The 24,617-nt window shown below is 42.7% G+C and overlaps 1 protein-coding gene across 3 annotated transcripts in view; it reads left to right on the forward strand.

Moving 5' to 3' along the window:
* The first annotated feature begins 1,553 nt into the window (after window positions 1–1,553).
* The window catches only part of ST3GAL6 (ST3 beta-galactoside alpha-2,3-sialyltransferase 6), a 60,882-nt gene continuing 37,818 nt past the window's right edge, over window positions 1,554–24,617 (forward strand). The window contains exons 1-2 of one of the 3 annotated variants that reach the window (XM_067466615.1): window positions 1,554–2,074; window positions 16,218–16,369. In XM_067466615.1, coding sequence (XP_067322716.1) covers window positions 16,363–16,369 — 7 coding nt within the window. In that variant the 5' untranslated portion in view covers window positions 1,554–2,074; window positions 16,218–16,362. The remainder of the gene's footprint in view (window positions 2,075–16,217; window positions 16,370–24,617) is intronic. The other 2 variants (XM_060770735.2, XM_060770734.2) reach the window with 2 other exon arrangements.

The raw sequence follows: 24,617 nt of genomic DNA on the forward strand, positions 1-24,617 counted from the left end.
GGAACGATTCCATCAGCGCTGCCTCCGGAAAATCCTGCAAATCTCTTGGGAAGACAAGCGGACAAACGTCAGCATGCTGGAAGAAGCAAAGACCACCAGCATTGAAGCGATGGTCCTGTGCCATCAACTCCGCTGGGCCGGCCACGTTGTCCGGATGCCTGACCACCATCTCCCAAAGCAGTTGCTCTACTCTGAACTTAAGAATGGAAAACGGAATGTTGGTGGACAAGAAAAGAGATTTAAAGATGGCCTCAAAGCCAACCTTAAAATCTCTGGCATAGACACTGAGAACTGGGAAGTCCTGGCCCTTGAGCGCTCCAGCTGGAGGTCAGCTGGGACCAGCAGTGCTACAGAATTCGAGGAGGCACGAGTGGAGGGCGAAAGAGAGAAATGTGCCAAGAGGAAGGCGTGTCAAGCCAACCCCGACTAGGACCGCCTTCCACCTGGAATCCAATGCCCTCACTGTGGGAGAAGATGCAGGTCAAGAATAGGGCTCCACAGCCATTTACGGATCCACAAGGAAATGCATAATGGAAGACCATCTTACTCGAAGTAAGTAAGTAAGTAAGTGGGGTTCTGTATGGGAAATTTGGCCCAATTCTATCATTGGTGAGGTTCAGAATGCTCTTTGATTGTAGGTGAACTATAAATCCCAGCAACTACAACTCCCAAATGTCAAGGTCTATTTTCCTCAAACTCCACCAGGGTGGTGATGGCTGACAGGGAGCTCTGGTGTGGGCTGGTCCATGAGGTCACAAAGAGTCGGAAACAACTGAACTAATGAACAACAACAAAAGTTTAAATAATGTACCAGTAAGGCCTTCTCACGGACCACTTTGAGAATTTGGGGGGGGGGGGCTTAAGCCCCTCAAGCCTCCCCCCCCCCCCCACATGCCTGCACCCAGTCTTGGCTTGGATTTGTGTAGAGGGAGACTGTATGTGTGTGAGGGCGGGGGGAGATCACATGCAGCAGAGAAAAATTGTGTTTTAATGTTTGCATATTTTTAGGTTTTAAATTAGGGAGCCCCCGGTGGCTCAGTGAGTGAAAGCACTGAGCTGCTGAGCTTGTTGATCGAAAGGTCACAGGTTCGATTCCGGGGAGCGGCGTGAGCTTCCGCTGTCAGCCCTAGCTTCTGCCAACCTAGCAGTTCGAAAACATGCAAATGTGAGTAGATCAATAGGTACCGCTCCGGCGGGAAGGTAACGGCGCTCCATGCAGTCATGCCGGCCACATGACCTTGGAGGTGTCTACGGACAATGCTGGCTCTTCGGCTTAGAAATGGAGATGAGCACCACACCCCAGAGTCAGACATGACTGGACTTAATGTCAGGGGACTACCTTTACCTTTAGGTTTTAAATTAAATTCAAAAGTATTGCCCTGCTTAAGTGGCTGAGGGGGGAAAGGAAGGGGCCTGAGGCTGTTAGGAATTGTGGAAGTCTCAAACACCTGGAGGGCCCAAGTTGGCCCAGAGAAAGAATGTTTGTGTGTGTGAGAAAGACTTTGGAGAGATCAAGCTCGCGCGCGTGTGCGAAGAGAGAGAGAGAAAGAGAGAGACTTTGGAGCGAGAGGAAGAGTGCGTGAAGAGCGAGAGGAAGGCTAGGAAAGAGAGTAGGGAGGCTGGAAGTGGGAGTGTTGGTGAGAGAGGCAGGGAAGGGAAGGGAGGAGAGGAGAGGAGTGCAAGGGCCTGGCTGTGTGCCTCCTTGGACCTGGAGGGCTTCCCTCTCGCCTAGTGGGCAGGCTCTGGCGGGGCCTGCGCTTCTCCATTAGCGGGCTGTGCCTCCGCCCCTCACTCCTCTCTCTCTCTCTCTCTCTCTCTTTCTGGCCCTCCGTGCTTGTCTCTTTCTCCTGCTCGAGTGGCGAGGCCTCCGGGTCCCATGCGGCTGCCTTCCCTTCCTGGCTGGAGGGCTCAAGCAGAGCGAGGCGGGCGACGAGGAGGAAACTGAGGCAGGAGCCAGAGCAGCTGCCTCGCAGAGGACGCCGAGAGGAGAAGGAGAAGGAGGAGGAGGAGGAAACCCGGCAGCTGCAGCCACGCTGGAGGTTCGCGACGGAGCAGCGGCCGCCCCCCGGGCACGGTAAGAAGGGATGGGGGAGAGGAAGGAAGCCGAGTGGCGGGCTTATTTCGTGGCAGGGAGTGGGGACAGAGGTCCCGCCGCGTCCTCCCTGGACCTCCGAGCCCAGCGCTTGCAAACTTGGGAAATATCCGGGTTTCTGTTTGGGGAGAGCGGCTCGGGCTTCCTCCGACTTTTGGGGCGCGCCGCTGTTTCCGGCGGGTGGCGCTGCGGAGCCCCGCTCTCAAGAAGCAGAACCCCCACCTGGGCGGAAGAGGAGCCCGGTCCCCAACACGCTCACCACAGTGCGGTTGAAGAACCGGTTCCTGGGGATTAAATGTACAATAAAGAAAACCAAACTGCTTAAAAAACGACCGTAAGTAAAGAGCAACACTAAAAAAAAAAAAAAAAAAAAAAAAAGGGAATTCCAGACATGAAACAATCAGGGCCAGCTAACACCTCTCAACAAAGGATCCCCCAGGCAGGAAGCAGCCAGGCCTTGAAGCTTCAAGGCTTTGCAACGCTAATCAAGGTAATTAATTGCATCACCCACTGCTGCCTCCAACAGACAAGAGTTCTTTCTCCCACCCTGGACATTCCACAGATGTATAAACCTTCCTTGCATAGTTTCCAACAAACCTCACAACCTCTGAGGATGCCTAAAGGTAAAGGTAAAGGTAGTCCCCTGACATTAAGTCCAGCCATGTCTGACTCTGGGGTGTGGTGCTCATCTCCATTTCTAAGCCGAAGAGCCAGCGTTGTCCGTAGACACCTCCAAGGACATGTGGCCGGCATGACTGCATGCCTGCACCCTGAGGATGCCTACCGTAGGCAAAACATCAGGAGAGAATGCTTCTGGAACATGGCCATACAGCCCAGAAAACTCACCACAATCCACTAAGTAAATGTTGGACTTCAACTCCCAGAAGCCCCGGTTGCTTTCTTTAATGATCAGGGATGCTGAGAGCTGCAGTCCCAAGTAACTGGAAGACCTGAATTTGACCCCACTTGACCTGCCATGACTCAATGCTAGCATTGGAGACATTGGAGGTGCCTTCCACACCAAGGTGCAGGCGCCTCTGGTGGTGCAATGGGTTAAACCCTTATGCTTGTGGACTGAAGACTGACAGGTTGGAGGTTTGAGAGTGTGGATGAGCTCCCTCTGTCAGCTCCAGCTCCCTATCCGGGGCATGAAAAAAGCATCCCACAAGGATGGTAAAACATCAAAACATTTGGGTAGCCCTTGGGCAACGTCCTTGCAGATGGCCAATTCTCTCACACCAGAAGCGACTTGCAGTTTCTCAAGTCACTCCTGACACGAAAAAAAGAAACACAAGGTGCAGCTTTCGGGGGTTCCTCTGTAGCCCTGTGCCGTGGCAATTCAAGTGAATCCAAACTGCGTTCGTTGATTCTGCAGTGTGAATGCACCCAAAGGTCCTCTCTGTGCAGCTTGGGTGTCTCTTGGGTTTCTTGCTTCCAACTCCCTCGCCATAATGTCTGTTTAAATAAATTGTTGTATTGGGTCAGAGCTTTTCTCCCAGGTAAAGGCGAATGTGTGTGAGTGTGAAAGAGAGAGTGGGTGGGTGGGAGGGAGGCTAACCAGTGAAAGGGGGAAACAGGGAAACTCAGCAAATGTGAAGCTGGTCTTTCCCCTCCTCCGCTTTAGGGAAGTGTGAAGAACGCCTTGCTAGCTGGAAACGTCCATCCTCTTGAGAGTAAAAATGAGAGAAAGGAACACTTCCTGCCTGCGCTTCCCGGAAGAGGATGCACTTGGAACTTCCAACTTCTGGCTCTTCCTCTCTCCCTCCCTCCCTCCCTCCCCTCTTTCTGCCTGGAAGCTGGGAAAGAAACTCTTCCAGAGCCTGGCTTTCTCTCTGCCAAGAAAGATGACAGGAAGGCCAGCTTTGTGACACATCCTCCCAAAATGTTAAAAGGAAGAGACCCAACCAGGAAGAAGGAATTGGAGTCATGGTCACTCTGAACTCTTCTGCTTCCTCTCCTCCTTTTCCTCCTCCTTTCTCTTCATTTCCCTCCCCCCTTCTTCCCTCCTTGCTCCTTTCATTTTTTCTTCTTCCCCTTCTCCTTCTTCCTCTCCTTTTTCTCCCTTTCTGTCCTTTTTTCTTTTCCTCACCTCTTTTCTTCTTCTTCCCTCCCACTCCCATTCTTCATTTTTTTCTCCCCCCCCCCCCCTTTGCATCTTCTTCCTCCATTTTAATCCTACTCCTCATCCCCTTCTCCTCTAACATCTTCTATTTATTATATTACTACTTTGGTACCCAGCGTTGCCTGGGTTATTTGAAACAGTCATTTTTAATTGTACAAAATGCATAAGGTTGTGGGTGAACTACAATTCACATCACTCCAGGTTAACTCTGAGAAACTCCCATCAGTACTTGAAGTTTGTTATGTTGGGCAAGTTTGCTCTAGATGCATCATTGGTGGGGTTCAGTGTGCTCTCTGGCGCTCGGGTAAACTACAACTCCCACTATGGTGAGTCAGTCCCCTCAAACCCCTCCAGTAGGTTCAGTTGGTCATGGTGCAGATCCGTCATTGGTGGAGGTCAGAGTGTCTCTGGTTGTGGGTGAATTATAACTCCCACAAAGGAAGGTTAGTTCCCACAAAACCCCCCAGTAATCAAATTTTTTCATATCAGGTATGTTTGCCAAGTTTGGTCCCAATCCATCAGTGTTTGGGTTCACAGTGCAGGTGAACTACAACTCCCCCAAATCAAGGTGAATTTTTCTCCAAAGACCTCTAGTATTTTTTGCTGGTCATGGGGGCTCTGTGTGTTAACTTTGGTCCAGTTCCGTCTTTGGTGAAGTTCAGAGTACTCATTGATTGCAGGTGAATTATAAATCCCAGTACCTACAACTCCAAAATGTCCAGGCCAATTCCCCTCAAAACCCACCGGTATTCAAATTCAGGCATATTGAGTATGCATGTCAAGTTTGGTCCAGATCCACCCTTGTTTGGGTTGATAGTTCACTCTATTTACGACATTTATATCCCACCCTTCTTACCCCGAAGGGGACTACTTCTATAAACCCCTCAAGTATTTTTTCTTGGTCATGGGGCTTCTGTGTTTCAAGTTAGTTCCAAGTCTATCGTTGGTGGAGTTCAGAATACAGTTCTTAGATTGCAGGTGAACTATACATCCCAGTACCTACAACTCCTATAAATCATGGTGTATTCTCCCCCGACCTCTCTAATATGTTCAGTTGCTGATCAATTCCTCTGTTCGCTGTGTGCCATATAAAAGAATAGGAAAGGGTTAAGGGAGAGGCAGTGGGCGGTGTCATGCAAATTTCAAACCAATGGAGAGAGTCGTAAACACTGGGATGTCTGCCATGGAGGAAACACATAAAACCTTCACTTGAGTGGTGGGCAGTATGACGTTTGTGGGGGACACTGGCAAGGCTCTTGTACATGTTCATGGGGCTCACTATAACCTGCAATGTCATTGCAGGGAGGGCCATTGGTGTCTCCTGAGCAGTAGGAGCTATAACTGTTTGTGGAGGCAGAAACTTGTCTGTGTAAGTGGACACTCCAGGCACATACACACCTATATCTCTACATTTTCATTTTTATTATGTGTATTATATTATTTATCATTACTATATTGTTATATTTATTTGTACTCCACTTTTCTCTCTTGATTGAGATCCAAAGCAGCTCATAACATTTAAAGCCATGCAATTTCAAACCTGCAACATAAAATAATAAAATACAATTAAGCCTATAATTATTAAATACGTTAAAATCATATAAAACAAGCAGCAATTGTTAGAATAATTAAAACACTACACAACAACCCCCGTTCTCCTTTGGCCACTAAAGTTCTTTCTTCCTCCTTTTCTTGGTCCCTGCAAGTCATTACTTCTCATCCTATGCCAGTGGTTCTCAACCTTCCTAATACCGCAAACCCTTAATGCAGTTCCTCATGTTGTGGTGACCCACCCATAAAACTATTTTCGTTGCTACTTCACAACTGTAATTGTGCTACTGTTATGAATCATAATGTAAATATCAATAAACAGGATGTATTTTCATTCACTGGACCAAATTTGGCAGAAATACCTGATACACCCAAATTGGAATTACTGGTGGGGTTGGGGGGGGGGGTATCGATTTTGTCATTTGGGAGTTGTAGTTCACCTACAATCAAAGAACCATCTGAACTGTACCAACGGTAGAATTGAACCAATCTTGGCACACAGAACTCTCATGAACAACAGAAAATACTGGAAGGGTTTGGTGGGCATTGACCCTGAGTTTTGGAGTTGTAGTTCACCTACATCCAGATAGCACTGTGAACTCAAACAATGATGAATCAGGACCAAACTTGGCAGAAATACTCAATATGCCCAAATGTGAACACTGCTGGAATTTGGGGAAAATAGACCTTGACATTTGGGAGTTGTAGTTGCTGGGATTTATAGTTCACCTACAATCAAAGAGCATTCTGAACCCCACCAACGATAGAATTGGGCCAAACTTCCCACACAGGACCCCCATGACCAACAGAAAATACTGTGTTTTCTGATGGTCTTAGGTGACGCCCTCAGGCGTCCTAACTCCCAGGTTGAGAAACGCTGTCCTACACTGTTTCCTTCATGTTAGTACTTCAGTTGCTGCCTATGGTAAATAATTGCAAGAATTACCGACCTTTGAGTCTACCTAGTAAAATGGTATTGAAAGCATTTTTAATAGAAAAGAAAATCTTCTTGTTCAACAATAAAATAGTTATATCTTTACAAATTCCACCTTAAAGTAAAAAACAAGCAGTTCCATTTCCACATTTTCCTTTGCACAGTTCTAACGTTCTGCTAAGATGAAAATTCCAACCGTATCAATAATTTCCAGTAACCCTATTAACGTCATGTATACATTTTGGAAAGCTCATAAACATGTTACCTGGCGAAATCATAGACATGGTATGAACTGGCTTGTTTACCCATCTGGCTTGGCACAGTGTGCTTATCCACGCCTATTTCTTTGGAAGTCTAACTGATTTCGGTTCAGCTTCCAGATAAGTGGTACAGACTTGTAGGTGAGTTCAGTTTAAAGTTTTGGTGTATTGCATTTAAAATAAAAAAGCTCCTAAAACAATAAAACTTGATTTTATACTTCCAAGTTCAAGCTTCAATTATTTACTTAGAAGCAGATTACAATCACTTTGAAAGGATATTGCTTCCAAGCAAATATGCATACAACCGCAACATAAACTACAGGAATATAAAAACTGTTATGTTCTCTTTATGTTTATGCACAGGTCTTTCAGAGCATGAGGGAAAGTTGTGAAACTTCCAGGAAAGGGAAGAAAATAAACATAAAAGAGATAGGTTTATTTTGGAGCTGTGTCTTCTCCAAAACATTTTGCACTTCAACTCCCATGGTAGCTCTTCATTGACTATGCAAGGAGGCAGTTACAAACAAGCTAGGTTCTATAGGTCAAGTAAAAGAATTCATGATAAAATGGGCAGCCAATATAGGCCGCCCAATAAAATTAGGCAAATGGGAACAGATATGGAATCAAAAACTGAAATACACACATGCAATAGATCTAAAAGAGAATTGGTATAAAATGATGTACCAATGGTACATAACTCCCCAAAATTTAGGAATGTTTTATAAGAATATACAAAATAAATGTTGGGAATATGGAACTTAAGAAGGTACATTCTACCATATGTGGTGGACCTGTGGAAAAGCAAGAAATTATTGGGAACAGATACAAGAAATTTCTCAGAAGATTCTCAAAACTAAAATACAAATGAAACCAGATATAGACCCAGGGCCCTTCTACGCAGCCCTATATCCCAGAATATCAAGGCAGAAAATCCCACAATACCTGCTTTGAATTGGGTTATCTGAGTCCACACTCAGATAATGTGGGGTTTTCTGCCTTGATGTTTTGGGATATAGGACTGTGTGGAAGGGCCTCTAGACATAGATACAAATATAAAGATCCTTTTCGATTGCCTAGTAACAGCAGCAAGAATTGCATATGCAAGAACATATGCAAAAATTGCATATGGAGAACAAAAGAAATACCCCCAAAAGACCAGTGGTTCATAAAAATGATGGAAATCATGGATATGGACAAATTAACTCATTTATTGAAAAAGAACTCAGGAAGACCAAAGAGAATAATGGCAACTATTCAGGGACTATATGAACACAGAAAAAATGACAATAATAGTATAACTTATATAGATAATCTATAAAGAAATTGGATCCAATAAAGAAGACAAGAGAAGGAGAAGGACACATCAGAAAGAAAAAGAGACTAGAGATTATAAATAAACCACGAAGAAAAAGATTGGAAGCCAACAAACTTCCCCCTCCCTCTGATTTCCCTCCCTTTCTTTCCTCACCCTTCAAACTTTATCAAGGTTCAGTTCCAGATAGACTGGCATACCTTGTGTGTCCCCAACTACTCTAACCAAAACCTACCTTAATTCTACCCCTACAGCACTGTCTCCTCCTCTTTTTATTTATATGTACACATAGAAAATCTTCAATAAGATAGATAGATAGATAGATAGATAGGTTCTCCCCCCCCCCCCATATATATTGATTAAACCATTGAGGAGCTGAGCTTGTTGACCAAAAGGTCACAGGTTCCAATCTGAAGAGTTGCATGAGCTTCCACTGTCAGCCCCAGCTTCTGCCAACCTAGCAGTTTGAAAACATGCAAATGTGAGTAGATCAATAGGTGCCGCTCCGGCGGGAAGGTAACGACACTCCCTGCAGTCACACCAGCCACATGACCTTGGAGGTGTCTATGGACAACATCGGTTCCTCAGCTTAGAAATGGAGATGAGCACCAACCCTCAGAGTCAGACATGACTGGACTTAATGACAGGGGAAAACCTTTACCTAGGTTCCGTAGGTTTGTTCTCAAGCTGAATTTATATGTAGGTTGGAACAGGTACATATATAGCTGGAGTTATGCTACTCCCTATGCTATTCAAATCTATATAGGGATGGCATAGGGAAGGGTTAACACCCATGTAATGTTTTGCTGTCTGTGCTCCTGTTCAGAAGCTTTCTGTCCCTGTGATAATTGGATTTTGCAAAATTTGGCTTGTTGTAGAAACAAGGATTGGCGAGAAGGTTTCGGTGGAGACACCTTTACCCTATGATAACTTTTTCAAGGAGTGAATTTCCCTTCCTTGGGACAAATTTCCCTCACTTCGTGTTGTCTCACCCCGTTTTTAAATATGAGTCTTTGTAAGTTGGACGTTTGTGGGGCAGCACATTGTGAGAGGGGGAATTAAAGGTTTCACGCCACTTACTGTTCAAATCCCTGCTAAGCTAACCCATTGTCAGAGTTTCCGTCGCATGCAGGAAGGCTGCATTTATTCTGTTGAGAGAAAAGTTGACTGGATTTGAGCACTGCTGAAAGCGATTGACTTGGAAATAGTTACATTTCCATAGCTCATCTTGTGTGTGCATGCATTTTCAGATAGCCTTAGGAAATGGTAACCTTGTAACACACCTTTTTGTAGGCAAAGTAACTAAGAGAGTAAAGAATGATTCAGTGAGTAATAGAATCTATTTGGGGTGGGGGGAAATAGTTGTGGATTGGCTGCTTCAAAGAAATTGTCAAATAATAGCTGACACATGCTGGACAAAATGGGAAAAGGGGATGTAGGGGTTTGTTTGTTTGTTTGGATTTTGGGGGGCATTTAAAAAGTTTTTAGAAATTTGTGAATTTAACTGCATGGCCTCACGTTTCACATAGTTAAATGGTACAATCAAGCCTCCACTTTGATCCGGAGTTGAACCCATCTCAATTTGAGGCTCCTACCATTGTGGAAACACTGTTTGTGCTTTTCCACAATGGGGGTGCACCTATAGCAGTGGTTCTCAACCTGTGGGTCCCCAGATGTTTTGGTCTTCAACTCCCAGAAATCATAACAGCTGGTAAACTGGCTGGGATTTCTGGGAGTTGTAGGCCAAAACACCTGGGGACCCACAGGTTGAGAACCACTGACCTATAGGGTATTTGTCATACATGCAACACTTCTTTATTGGTGGACCAGGTAGTGTGTAAAAATGGCTCTTCTAAAACCCAAAGGGAAAGAGTGTAGAGCATGCATCTGAATTCGAACCCATGTTTTCCACTTTGAGTAGAAAGGGCTGTATTTGAGACAGATCTACAATAATAATTGTGCATGTCTTTTAAAAAATCTACTTTGTTAAACTGGTTCTCAATTTAAAATGCAAACAGCAGCAGCTTTAAAAGTTGTCAAAATAATTTTATAAATAATAATACAGCCATTGAGCTGGTTTGTTAAACCAGATTGACTATACAGAGAAGCCGTTGAAATCCATAAGCATGTGGATGATTTCAACAGAAAGTAGGAAACAATGAAAATGAACAAAATATGGCTATCTGTATTTTTTTTTTTAAAAAAAACCTCTAAAATTAGGACAGTAAATAAAGAGTAATACTCAAAAAGCAGGGAATTCCAGACAGGAAACCATCAAGATCAGCTAACACCTTCAAACAGAGGACTCCCCAGGCAGGAAGCAGCCAGGCTTTGAAGCTGCAAGGCCATTCAGTGCTAATCAAGGTGGACAATTGCAACATTCTCACTTGCCTCAAGCAGACAAGAAAATAAAACAAAACTTTATTTGTATGCTGCTCCATCTCCCTGAGCGCAAAACATTCAATTGCCAACAAAAAAAAATTAACATACGGAATAACCCTTATAAAACATAAACATAATACTATTAAAACAATCATATACATTTAAAGCCAGTTCCAATACAAGAGTTCTTTCTCCCACCCTGGACATTCCAACAGACCTCACATCCTCTGAAGATGCCTATCATAGATGTGAGCGAAACGTCAGGAGAGAATGTTTCTGGAACAAGGCCATACAGCCTGGAAAACTCACAGCAAGCCAGTGATTCCAGACACAAAAGCCTTCGACAAAACAGTTTGAATAATGTGTGCATTAGCCTGAAGGAACCCAAGCAAAGCCATATGGCCAAAAGGTCTGGTCTGGTTGTCTTGCTTAGTAACAGACCATAAGTTTTGTTAATCCACCATGAAAGCCTTTACTGAAAGTGAACTAAACTCAGGGGAAATTTTCCTCTAGATCATGTAGGGAAGGGGAAGCACATGTGCCAGATGCTCTGCTAAGGCTTTTAAAATAAAGTCAGTTCTAAATATTGTGAAAGTTAAAAAGAACTGAACTTGCCTAATACATCAGTTTAGAAGTACATGGCATAACTAGCTTTCCTTCCTGCCAGGGTTAAGCAGTTCTTACTAATATATTGTGATTACATGTCCTCAGGGCAACATTTCAAATATTTCGTGAAGAACAAAACCAATATGGTGATGTAAAACTGTTGATGTGTATTGTACAGCATTGAAGAAAAGAGCCTAAACAGGAGTAGGGCCTCTTGTTTTTTCTAGCAATATACGAGGGCCTCACATTAACCAGGCGAGAGGAGAAAGATTGGAAGTACAATCTGGAATGAATTATTCAGTGGCCAGGGTAGGTTTTGATTTCCTTAGTGAGCGGTAAGCAGAACAGCTCCGAGATTATACTTAATACGTGTAGGAAAGGAAAGAAGCCATTGTTGAGGTGTTCAGAGATGCACAATTACTGTACAAGGCCTGGAAATTTGGATGACGGCTGTGAATGTCCCCTTCATATTCCAAGTGAAATTTGGATTATATGTGCTGCTGTCCACATATGTTCCATCTGTTTTGCTGCCAGCACTACTTCACTTAAAGGCTATAAACTAGACATACAAAGAGTTCTGTGATTTTTTTCCCCTACAGTGGTAATATTTAAGGTCTAGAAATTTAAATTTGTGGGTAGGTGGGAGGGACAGGAAGAAGGAGATGACTGGAAGATTGTTTTAATTTGCAAGGTAGTAGTGTTTGTAATGAGAGAAATTAAGACATAATTAAAATCAACATATTAAAAGAGCAGAAAATGTGGGGCAGAAAAGTTTTCTTGTGTGTTTAGACATGATGGTCTGAAATATTTGAGCTGACCGTGGGTAGAAACGCAGCCCAAAGGTCAGAGCATGTAAAGAACTGCATGTCTGTAGCTTAGCAGTGCAAATGCAACCATGTTTGTGAATTAGCTCATGTGTAAATATGGAACTGCATATTTACCCTTCCCTCTGCTGTGTCCCTCTTTCTCTCTTCCTTACTTTGCCCTTCCCCTTCTTAAAATCTTGTTGCAGAGTTTGAGCTCTCCCACATGTACAGTATTGCTTTAGCATAAACGGAAGGTGGGCCATATGCAGTAGGAGAACATCTGGCTTTATAGAAAGGAAGTTTTTTTTATAAAAGCTGACATTTATAGACTTTGTACTTCCTGTGTAAAATACGACGGCACAGAGAGTTTTATCATCTTTGTTGGAGTCAGTTAGAAATTGCCATATATACTAATGTACAAGTCCAAACATTTTGGCTTATTTGGGCTGGTTTATTTATGGGTCCATCTGTCTACTGCTGTGCAACTTCAGGCCTTTTCTATTGCCAGCACAAAGAAATGGGGTCTCATCTCCCTACCAGTGAGAAAGGAAGGGTTGATTCTTCTTTTAGGTTACCAGGATGGGCTAAGGTAGCGTTTCTCAACCTGGGGGGGGGGGGGGGGGAGGTCACAAGGGGATGTCAGAGGGGTCACCAAAGAACATCAGAAAATGCAGTATTTTCAGTTGGTTATGGGGGTTCTGTGTGGGAAGTGTGGCCAAATTGTTGGTGAGGTTCAGAATGCTATTTGATTGTAGGATAACTATAAATCCATGCAACTGCAACTCCCAAATGTCAAGGTTGGTTTTCCCCAAACTCCACCAGTGTTCATATGTGGGCATATTGAGTATCTGTGCCAAGTTTGGTCCAGCTCCATCATTGTTTGAGTCCAAGTGCTCTCTGGATGTAGGTGAACTACAGCTCCAAAACTCAAGGCCCACCAAACCCTTCCAGTATTTTCTGTTGGTCATGTGAGTTCTGTGTGCCAAGTTTGGTTCATTTCCATCGTTGGTGGAGTCCAGAATGCTCTTTGATTGTAAGTTAACTGTAAATCCCAGCAACACAAATGACAAAATCAGTCCCCCCCCCAACTCCACCAGTATTCAAATTTGTATGTATTGGTTATTGCTGCCAAATTTAGTTAAGTGAATGAAAATTCATCCTGCATATCAGATATTTACATTACAATTCATAACAGTAGCAAAATTACAGTTATGAAGTAGCAAAGCAAATAATTTTATGGTTGGGGGTCAACAACCATAAAATGAGGAAGTATATTAAGGAGTCATAGCATTAGGAAGGTTGAAAACCACTGGGCTATGGTCTTTCCCATCTGGGCTGCTCAGGCAGTTTGCTAATGAGTAACCAGGTGGAATATTCTGCTTCCCTTTGCCCTGGTTGTCTCCTGTCTGACTTCTTAGTTCTGCTGTGACCACAACTGCCATTTCCTCTTGACTGGCAAGGCCCTTTGCTCATGTTCCCATTCTAACTCCTCCTCTGGTAGTGATGGCAGCATGGTACTCTCCTCTGGTTCTCGATCTGGAGCCTAAGGGTTGGTATCCTGTAGCAATGGCCTTGGAGCAGCCCTACAATGTCATTGGCTGCCTGGGAGCCAGATAAAAGGAGTGTGCTGTCAGATAAGTAGGTGAAACCAAAATATGAGCACAGAGCTTCATTGGCTAAGGAGGAAATGGCACCGTGACTGCTACAGCAACAATGGATAAGATGGAAAGTGGCTTGGGCAAAGGTGAGAGAAGGAACTGCCCCCACTTGCATATGTCAGAGTTTTTACATTATATCCTTTCTTAAGTGACAACAAGTAAGTGTAAAGATCAGGTCCAACAAGCATTAAGAGTCAAACCACCTGGCTTGTATTGAGCAATCTACAACCAGGGTGGAGTATTTGTAAGTCTACTAAAGAAACACAAGCTTTTATGTTGATGTTGTTGGTGATGTTGTTGATGTTGCTGTGTGACATCATAGAATCATAGATGTCACACAGCAGCATCAATAACATCACCAACAACATCAACATAAAAGCTAGTAGACTTACAAATACTCCACCTGTGTGCTGTTGGAGATGAAGCTGCAAAGACATTGAAGGACACCAGGGAGAGCCTTTTGCCAGAAGAAGGTATGAACTAACTGAGAGTATCAGGAAGAAGGGCTGGAGAAGAGACAAGATCTTCTGCTACACATATGTCAATATTTCAGTATAAACTTTTCTGGTGACAAGACAAGTTGCATTTGTCTGTCCCTTAATCAGAGGGGGAGTGCTTCTGCTATAGAAGCGGATTGTTTTGTTGCTACACATAGAACCCCCAAAATCTTGCTGCGAGAGCATATTCATGGGGAAACTGCCCTCCCCTGCTCTGAGCAGCTCAAAAGAGAAGTCAATCACAGAGAAACACAGTAGCAGTAAAACAACAGAATAGATATCTAACATTGTAGTAAAGGTTTACCCTTGACATTAAGTCTAATTGTGTCTGACTCTGCGGGCTGGTGCTCATCTCCATTTCTAAGCTGAAGAGCCGGCGTTGTCTGTAGACACCTCCTAGGTCATGTGGCCAGCATGACTGCATGGAGTGCCATTACCTTCCTGCTGGAGTGGTACCTATTTATCTACTTACATTTGCATGTTTTTGAACTGCTAGGTTGGCAGAAGCTGGGGCTAACAGTGGGAGCTAATCCTGCTCCCCAGATTCAAACCTCCAACCTTTCTTTCAGCAAGTTTAGCAGCTCAGCGGTTTAACCCGCTGCACCACCAGGGGCACCCCAACATTATATTACACCTTTTTAAATGTCTGGACAGAAAAACAGCAGAAGCAACAGCAGACTCCCTGAGGAAGGGATTATACTTTCTCCTCTCCATGGAATGGAATGACACTCAACATATCCATTGGTCATAGTAAAATCCATAATTTTGACCCCCAACTTTGGCTCCAAAACCTGTCCTGAACGTATATAGGAGGTTGTTCTGTCGCCGCTGGGCCTATAGCTAGTTGACTTTAGATATAGGATGTGTAACCTTTACCTAGCGGGAAGCCAGGGGCCCTAGGAAAAGTTCTCAGAGGCTTCCTTTACAAAAGGAATCTTCAAATGGCTTAAAAGGCACAACAAAGTCTTTTATTAATGAATCCAACAGGAATTGTAAAGCTTTCTTGGCAAAGTATCAGTTCTCTCAAACCTGTCCACAGGGAACAGGCACTATCTTCAATAAGTTTTTTCAAAGGAAAATTCCCCTTTTTAACTTTTCCCAAGGCTAACTAAAATCCAACCCTTACTGGTGTGGGCTCCTCTGCCAGGCCGAACTGCTTCTCGAAACACTGAGAGGACCTACCAGACAGGCAATGGATGTTCTTTAGAGTTTCAGGCTGTCTTCCTGGAAACTCCCAAGGCTGTAGAAAGAAATCCCTGGAGTTCTTAGGAGACCCTTAAAGCTGTGGGAATGCTTCCCTGGCATTCTTTCCCTGGAGCTCTTAAAGGTTGAAGCCTTTGTACAGGGGAAGTAAACACATCCTATACATTGGCTACCTTGCTGTGACTGACTGGAAAAAGCTCCCCTCCAAAGCCTAGAAAGGGGGCGGAACCAGGGAACCCAATGATAATTGACAGGTGGCTTGCCCTATGAATGCAGCCAAAAGAAGCCACCTATCTGCAGAGTCCCTGAAACCTAGAACTATAAACAAACAGTGCAAAGCACAAAATTGGAGCCCCTGGAGCAGCCGTTCCAGAACAAAGGTTGACTTGTATGCAAGTTAAGTTAGTAAATGCAGCCTTTTGTTGAACTGTTTCCAATAATTTCAGTTTAAGTTTTCTTGCTCAAAATTTGCATGGACTTTCAGATCTAGAAATTAGTAGCTTTTTTAGTATTGTAGTATGTGGTCGTCGTATAGATTTCTGTTAGTGTTGAGGTAAACACACTTGTTTTAGTTTGACCTTGGATTTTTTGACTAATCACATTTTGGCAAGTTAGTTACATTTGAGAAGAAATCCATATAGTTCAGCTACATGGAAATTCTCCTTCAGTGACTTCCAGGAATGCCCAGGAACTAGGAGAAAGCTAGCTTTTGTACAAATGAATTGCCTGAGAAATTCCTCAATGTGCTTCCCTTTTCTGATTTTCAGTCTTGTTTTATTACTCTTTCTGACTAGTATATTGACTATTGAAGGAAGTCATCATCCCATTCTACAATATTCTACATCGGTCAGATCTCACATAGAATACTGTCCTGTTCTGCGACCACAATTCAAGAACACAGACAAGCTAGAGCATATCCAGAGAAAGGCGACCAAAACTATGAAAGGTCTGGAAGCTAACCTGTACGAGAAGTGCGTTATAGAGCTGGGTAATGGGGTATGTTTACTTGGAGAAGAGAAAGCCAAGAAGGAACATGATCACCATGTTTAAATATTTGTAAGGATGTCATATTGAGAAAGGGGCAAGCTTGTGGTGTGTGTGTGTCAGGAGCTACTTGAAAAACTGCAAGTTGTTTCTGGTGTGAGAGAATTGGCTGTCTGCAAGGACATTGTTCAGGGGACACACAGATGTTTTGATGTTTTACCATCCTTTTGGGAGGCTTCTCTCATGTCCCTGCATGGGAAGCTGGAGCTCCAGATTCGAACCTCCGACCTGTCGGTTTTCAGTACTGCTGGCACAAGGTTTTAACCTATTGTGCCACCGTGGGCTCCTATATTGTAGGCAGGCCCGTAGCCAGGATTTTGCTTCAGGAGGGGCTGAGCTTGATTCGGGGGGGCTGAGTCTGAGTGAAAGAGGGTCTACCTAGCAAACCTTTTGTATCGTTACCCCTATACCCCCATGCATATGGGATATACTGAGCCTTTCTTTATTTACTTTATTTATATACCGCTTTTCTCAGCCCTCAGGCGACTCAAGAGCATGGTGATCAGATCATGATATGAATAGACACAACAGTTTAAATAATGTACCAGTAAGGCCTTCTCGCGGACCAACATGACAATTTGGGGGGGGGGCTGAAGTCCCTCAAGCCCCCCCCCCCCCGGCTACATGCCTGATTGTAGGTTATTTGTTACAAACAGGCGTATCCATGGGTTTGAAGGCATAGGATTGTGAAAAAGTGAGAATATGGCAGTGAAGGAATGAATGAGAATGCTTTTCACGTAATGAAGAAAAGCAGGCCTTATGAGAAAGTCAATGAACTATTTTCTCCTTGACTTCTGGTTAGTAAAATATTGCTGTCATTGGAACTTGCCTGCTGCTGTATTTTCAGCCTACGCTGTTTGCTGGTGTTTACTGTTTGAGTTCTGAAATGCTGCCAGGCAATGTTGTAAAACGATGTCAGTTTGGTGACTTAAGCCATCACATTATTTTGTGTCCTGTGATCTCTGAATACTTTTCTTACCCTGCCCCCTAGGTGTCATATGACTGAATAAGAAATGTAGATTTGTAAAAAGCACTCTGCCCTTTCAAGCATATTTTCAAGGAGACTTGCACTTGCTATTTAGCAGAAAGCCTTTGGAATCATAGCTTTCAAGCATCTGAACATGTATTGTAAACTGATGTTTAAACTGGTATCAGAGGGGTGCATTGTATAAATGGTTATGCTTAAAAACAGACTGAAGTGTACTGAGGGATTAAATAATGTAATATTTATTAGATACAATTGTATTCCATAATGGGTTAAACTCTTGTGCTGGCGGGACAGCTGACCAAAAGGTTGGTAGTTCAAATCCTGCGAGTGGGGTGAGCTCCTGTCTGTCAGCTCCAGCTTCTCATGTGGGGACAGAGGGGTCGCCAAAGACCATCAGAAAACCCAGTATTTTTTGTTCATCATGGGGGTTCTGTGTGGAAGGTTTGGCCCAATTCTATCGTTGTTGGGGTTCAGAATGTTCTTTGATTGCAGGTGAACTATAAATCCCAGCAACTGAAATTCCCAAATGTCAAGTCCCCCCCCCCCAAAAAAAAAAAACCTCCTCCAGCATTCACATTTGGGCATACTGAATGTTCATGCCAAGTTTGGTCCAGATCCACAGTGCCCTCTGGATGTAGGTGAACTACAACTCCAAAATTCAAGGTCAATGCCCACCAAACCCTTCCAGTATTTTCTGTTGGTCATGGGAGTTCTGTGTGCCAAGTTTGGTTCAATTCCATCGTTAATGGAATTCAGGATGCTCTTTGATTGTAGGTGAACTATAAATCCCAGCAACTACAACTCCCAAATGACAAAATCAACCCCCCCCCTCGACCCTATCAGTATTCAAATTTGGGCATAATGGGTATTTGTGCCAAATTTGGTCCAGTGAATGAAAACACATCCTGCATATCAGATGTTTACATTACGATTAATAACAGTAGCAAAATTACAGTTATGAAGTGGCAACGAAATTAATTTTTTGGTTGGGGTCAGGGTTGCGGCATTATGAAGGTTGAGAACCACTGTTTTGACAGGTAGGTCAGGCTAATATAAAGTAACTGGCTAATGTTCACCCACTGAATTTCGGACCTCCATGGATGCCTAAGATCCCGCACCATTTAAAATGAAGCCTTTCAGCTATTTTTCTGGTTCTGGGCATTGTATTACATGCCTTTTATAGCACTTCATTGCACCGAGATGGTGAACCGGCACAGTAAAAGCTTTATCACCATGTGATACATATTGCCTGATACCTATTGATGGGTAAAATTGCAAAGTGCTTGTGAAAAAAATAAAAAAATAAAGACCAAGGAGGGATAATGGCACAGTGGGATAGTAGAGTTTCACTGCCCACCTGGAATTGCAGCTTCGATATCATCTCAGTTTGCTGTGCAAAGCTGCCTGTCACCATAACAGTAAATTGCTACTATCCTGCATTGCGCAAATGGCACAGAATGGAGAAAGCATGTGGTAATGTCCTTAGGCAGTGGTAGCATCTGCTATGTTGTGATTGCGGCCTACACTCCATTTTATTTAAATGAATACCACTAAGCTTTTCATTCAGCCATATTCCGGGAAAAATTATAATGTACTGTTATTAAATTACTATAAATTGCATCTTATACAAATCCCTAAAATTGAAAGGGGTTTGTGTAGACTTTGGCTGTGACACGATCATGGTATCCAAACAATGTAACATTTTTCAATTTCCAAAGGAGTTAGTAAGTTTTCTTCTGTTCATACTCATTTTGTCTTAGTTCCCAGGCATAGGCCTAGGTCTTTATCAGCGTAGAATAACATGAGATGTGGGTCTGTTCTGTCATGTAATCTCATTATACATCAAGGATTCTCATTCCTGCATGCCATTATTTTAAAGAGGCTGTTGGAGAACTTCCAGGATGGGGAAATATCTGATTAGAAGTAGAACCAAGAAAAAGTAATTGTGATCCCTGCCTTGGTTATATTACTATCTCTCTCCCCCCCCCCCCCCCCAACACACACACACCCTGATACAACATTTGCAGAAAGAAAATGTTTATATATGAGAATGTTTGGATATATTTGTAACTCCTGACTAGAGTAAATGGACTGAATCCATGGAAACATGGTAAATCACCACTCCTGTAAATTCTGTAAATTTACCTTTCACGGAGACTGGTAATTGGATTTAGGCCTGAATATTTCCATTCACATCCCAAGTTGGCAAAAGCAGCACTGTATTACTTTTCTGATTCTTAGCCTCCCCCCCCCCCCCCCCACATCATCAGGCTGACTTTGAATAGGGGTGATGTGGCTATAACATAATCAATCCTCTTTTAATTGCTCTAACAGCAATTTATGAACTTTTGTAGATTGTTTGATATATCTTTGCTGCTCTAGGAAGCAGCCAAGCCTTGAAGCTGCAAGGCTATTAAATGCTAATCAAGGAAATCAATTGCAACATCCACACTTGCCTCAAGCAGACAAGAGTTCTTTCTCTCACCCTGGACATTCCACAGATATACTTGCCTAGTTTCCAACAAACCTCTGCAGTGCTACTTCCAACAAATGCTACGTTCAGCAAAGGACAAGAGGGATCCTCTCACCTCTGCAGGAGTCTACCGTATACTATGCAGCTGTGAACTAGTCTACATAGGGACCACCAAACGCAGCATTGCCCAAACACGAATCAAGGAACATGAAAGGCACTGCAGACTACTTTAACCAGAGAAGTCAGCCATAGCAGAGCACCTGATGAACCTGCCTGGACACAGCATATTATTTGAGAACACAGAAATGCTGGACCACTCCAACAACCACCATGTCAGACTACACAGAGAAGCCATTGAAATCCACAAGCATGTGGACAATTTCAACAGAAAGGAGGAGACCATGAAAATTAACAAAATCTGGCTACCAGTATTAAAAAACTCTAAAATTACAATAGCAAAACAGCAGAGACGAAACAACCAGGCACATCTTAACACCTCTCAACAAAAGATTCCCCCAGGCTCAGCCAGGCCTTCAAATGCTAATGAAGGTGGTCAGTTGAAACAGTCACACCTAGCTCCAGCAGAGAAGAGCTCTTTGTCCCACCCCAGCCATTCCACAGATATATAAACCCATTTCCTAACTCCAACAGACCTCACTACCTCTGAGGATGCTTGCCATAGATGCAGGCGAAACGTCAGGAGAAAATGCCTCTAGAACATGGCCATATAGCCCGAAAAAACCCACAAGAACCACAGTATTTTCTGTTGGTCATGGGGGTTCTGTGTGGGAAGTTCGGCCCAATTCTATCGTTGGTGGGGTTCAGAATGCTCTTTGATTGCAGGTGAACTATAAATCCCAGCAACTACAACTCCCACAACTCTATTTTCCCCAAACTCCACCAGTGTTCACATTTGAGCATATTGAGTATTCGTGCCAAATTTGGTCCAGATCCATCATTGTTTGAGTCCACAGTATTCTCTGGATGTAGGTGAACTACAATTCCAAGACTCAAGGTCAATGCCCACCAAACCCTTCCAGTATTTTCTGTAGAACATGGAAATTCTGTGTGCCAAGATTGGTTCATTAGACATTTGGAAGGTTGAGAAACACTGTTTTATACCTTGGTCTCTGGGAGGACTTTTAAGCTTGTAGACTTTTCTACATTAATGTTTTCTTTACAAAGCTGCAAAGAGCCTCAGGGAACTGTGCATGAAGATTGCACTTAGACAGACAATTGGGATTACCGGAACTAAAGCAGGAGCAAAGGTTTTTCTTTATACAATCTTCCTGCTCATCTGTTTGTGCAGCCTGTGCCGTTCTAGACTGCTGAAGCCTTTTAATCCAGAAAGGTTGCAGCAAATGTATGGTTTTATTCTGCTGTCAAGCTCCTATCTCTTCCTGATATTCACCTCTTCATTATATGCCAACTTTTAAGTTTTCTCCCATTTAAGATACTGTATTTACCTGTCTCTTTATAATCTTCTGAAAGGACCATTTCTTTAATGAAGAAACCTCCAAGGTCATGTGGCCAGCATGATTGCATGGAACGCCGTTACCTTCCTGCAGAAGCGGTACCTATTGATCTACTCACATTTGCATGTTTTCGAACTGCTAGGTTGAGAAACACCTAAAACTTTTTTTTAAAAGCTTGCAGTGAAAGTCAGCATGGTATAGTGGTTTAAATGTTTCACTCAGACTCTGGGAAGCCAGAGTTCAAATCTCCACTTGGTTTGGAAACCCACTCGGTGATCTTAGGAAAGTCACACCCTTTCAGTCAGCAGAAGGTAAATACAAGCTTTTTCTGAGTTGAAAATTACTTGAAGACAATGAACACAGCGAAGAAATAAATACACTTAAGAAGACCAGTATTAACATTTCAGTCTTCAGAAACTTGAGAAGAATCATAGAATCACAGAATGAGTTGGAAGAGACCTTGTGGGCCATCCAGTCCAACCCCCTTACAAAAAGCAGGAAATTCGTAAATTTACCATGCAATGTTTTTGTAAAAGTAGCATATATGAAATGAGGAAACTGCTGGTATACCAGTACAAATGATTACCAACATCTCCTTTACACTTTAATAATGGGTAGTCACTCTCCAGGGTTACAAGACAAGGCAGGAGGGTTTCCTATCTCTGGCTGGGAACACACTGAAAATAAATCCGTGAAGTTTTGTGCTCCAAAGATTTGCTCTACAACTTAGCTGATATTCTTCCTGCTTTGCACAGCAATCTTTATAATTTAGTTTCCCCCCATGGAATTTAAGAGATATATGTGAACTGTGACCGTTTGTGTTTGCTACCTACCTTTTTGTAGGCTCCAATACTATTTCTAACTAGCAAAATTTTGCAAACCTTACCTAAGAAAATATTGGTATATGCAGGTTTTGTCAGTTCAGTGACTCAACCATCCATAATGAATGAGTGTCTATTTTTCTCTTCTCTCTTTTAAACTGGAGGAAGTAAATACCTACTATTGTAACACAGATTTGCTTTTGTTATGCAGGTCGAACAAATTCCTCCTTAAGATTTAACCATTTTAAAATCTATCCTTATTACTGGCTATTTTCTATTATTGGAATAGTATTGGATTTCCTTTTTTGTGTTTCAACACTTGAACACTAAAAATCATTGGGTTGCTGTGAGTTTTCTGGGCTGCATGGCCATGTTCCAGAAGCATTCTCTCCTGATATTTTACCCACATATATGGTAGGCATCCTCAGAGGTTGAGGAGTTTGTTGGAAAGTAGTCAAGTGAGGTTTATATATCAACAGCACATTAAGAATCACTTTGCTTTGTCTGTTAACTTCTTCTAGAGCGACTGATAGTATTAGTGTTCCATTAAATATATGTTTACATACTACGTGTTTCATCTAAATGATTCGCTCTATGCCTTCTCTGAATCCTGGTATGATTGGACATATCCAGTCCATATCTGTATGAGTATTTCTTTTAGGGTAGATCTCCATGTTTATGCAAAATGAGGACAATATGGCAATTTCTTAATAACTTTGTTATATTTTCTAAACTTATCATTAACAAGTCTTCATGATTAACACAAGTGAGGCAAAAGCCATTTTCTGTTTCTTGCTGGTGAGACTGAGAGAAAATGTGCCTAAGCATAATATCTATATACTGCTCAGCATGGGTGGGTTTGGTGTTGTTGCATTTTTATGCATGTTGGCTTATGATCACCTCATGAATGCTTGTTGGCTATGATCACCTCATGAATTTCTCTGGGTTTTGTGTTGTTGTTATTACTGTGTTGATTTTATTCATTTATATCCTGCCTTTCTCCCAATAGTGGGGCTCAAGGCATGGTTTAAAACAATTCAAATTAAAAACAGTGCCAAACTTAGGTAAAAGTATCTGATGTAATGGTTGTTATTTAGCTGCCCCTTCCAATCTTTCCCAAGGCATGTCGACACAGTTCTATGGCCATGGATAGAAGGCGTTTCACCATTCTTGAAAGTGCTAAGAGGCTCCTACTGGAAATATGAAAAGATGAATTACATCAGGGCCTTGGGATATGGATAGCTCATGCAACAAGCACTGGAGAGGTTGCCAAAAGCATTTGACAAACAAGCACTGAAGACTTTGGTTGCAACACCAAAGTCATCAACTGACCTAGTTACAGTGGAGAACTATTCCTTAGCATAGTTCATGGCTCTACAGAGCCATTTGAGGTCAAAATGACTGACTGGAAATGAGTTATTTTTGTGTATAGTCCATTTGGATTCCTGCCAATCGACAGTAGTTAAATTCTAACATTAAATTACTTTGGCCAGTGAGGTGGAACTAGTAGAAACTCACTGATGTGCCAAAAAGCATGAAAATTACAGGTAAAGCACAGGGGCTCAATTAACACACCAAGGAAGCACTTGACACATCCTACGCTTTTGCACATACTGGAGTGCTTTCAAAGGGACTCCAGCACAGCCCACTTAGAAATTGGAAGGGTTTAAATGTTAGAATTTAAATGTTAAACCAGGAACTGACTTTTATGTGACCCAGTGTGACTTCTCCTTTTATAACAGTCTGAGATGGGGAATTTAAAAATGCATTAATTCCACTAGTGTTAATCAGACTAAATCTCAGTTCACCATGCTGAGGTCTGTGTGATCAATTCTTGCATTACCAAAATATGCTGGTATTCAAAGTGAGTGCTTCCTCACATGCACCCTCTCATTTTGATATTCTTTTGTTAGAGGATTTTGACAGAGGTTGAGTAGTTACCTATCAGGGATGCTATAGATTCCTAAAGTGGTAGAGGTAAAGTGGTAAGCCACTTCGAGTCTCCTGCAGGAGAGATAAAGTGGGGTATACATTAATATAATAATAATAATAATAATAATAATAATAACAACAACAACAACAACAACAGTAACAACCTAATGGGTATATATTTTTTGCATAAGTCTAGAAAAAGTTCATCTGCTATATTTCTATGTGCTTGGCAAATGTTAAATGTATTGGAGTTCATTTCCTACAGAGCTGATAACTGCACAATTCCTTGTGCAATTGGAAACATCATGCTCACCTTTCTTGATAACTGCTGGTTTGGACAGTCCAGGAAAAGCTGGCGGAGACCTCATAGACCAAAGTTCTTGCCAAGTTTAAGTGGGACTGCTAGTTGTGAAATGTGATAAAATGAGCACAATTTGACTTGTTTTATTTAGTTCTGGTGC

The sequence above is a fragment of the Anolis sagrei genome, chromosome 3 (genome assembly GCF_037176765.1).
Source record: "Anolis sagrei isolate rAnoSag1 chromosome 3, rAnoSag1.mat, whole genome shotgun sequence".
Taxonomy (NCBI): Eukaryota; Metazoa; Chordata; class Lepidosauria; order Squamata; family Dactyloidae; genus Anolis; species Anolis sagrei.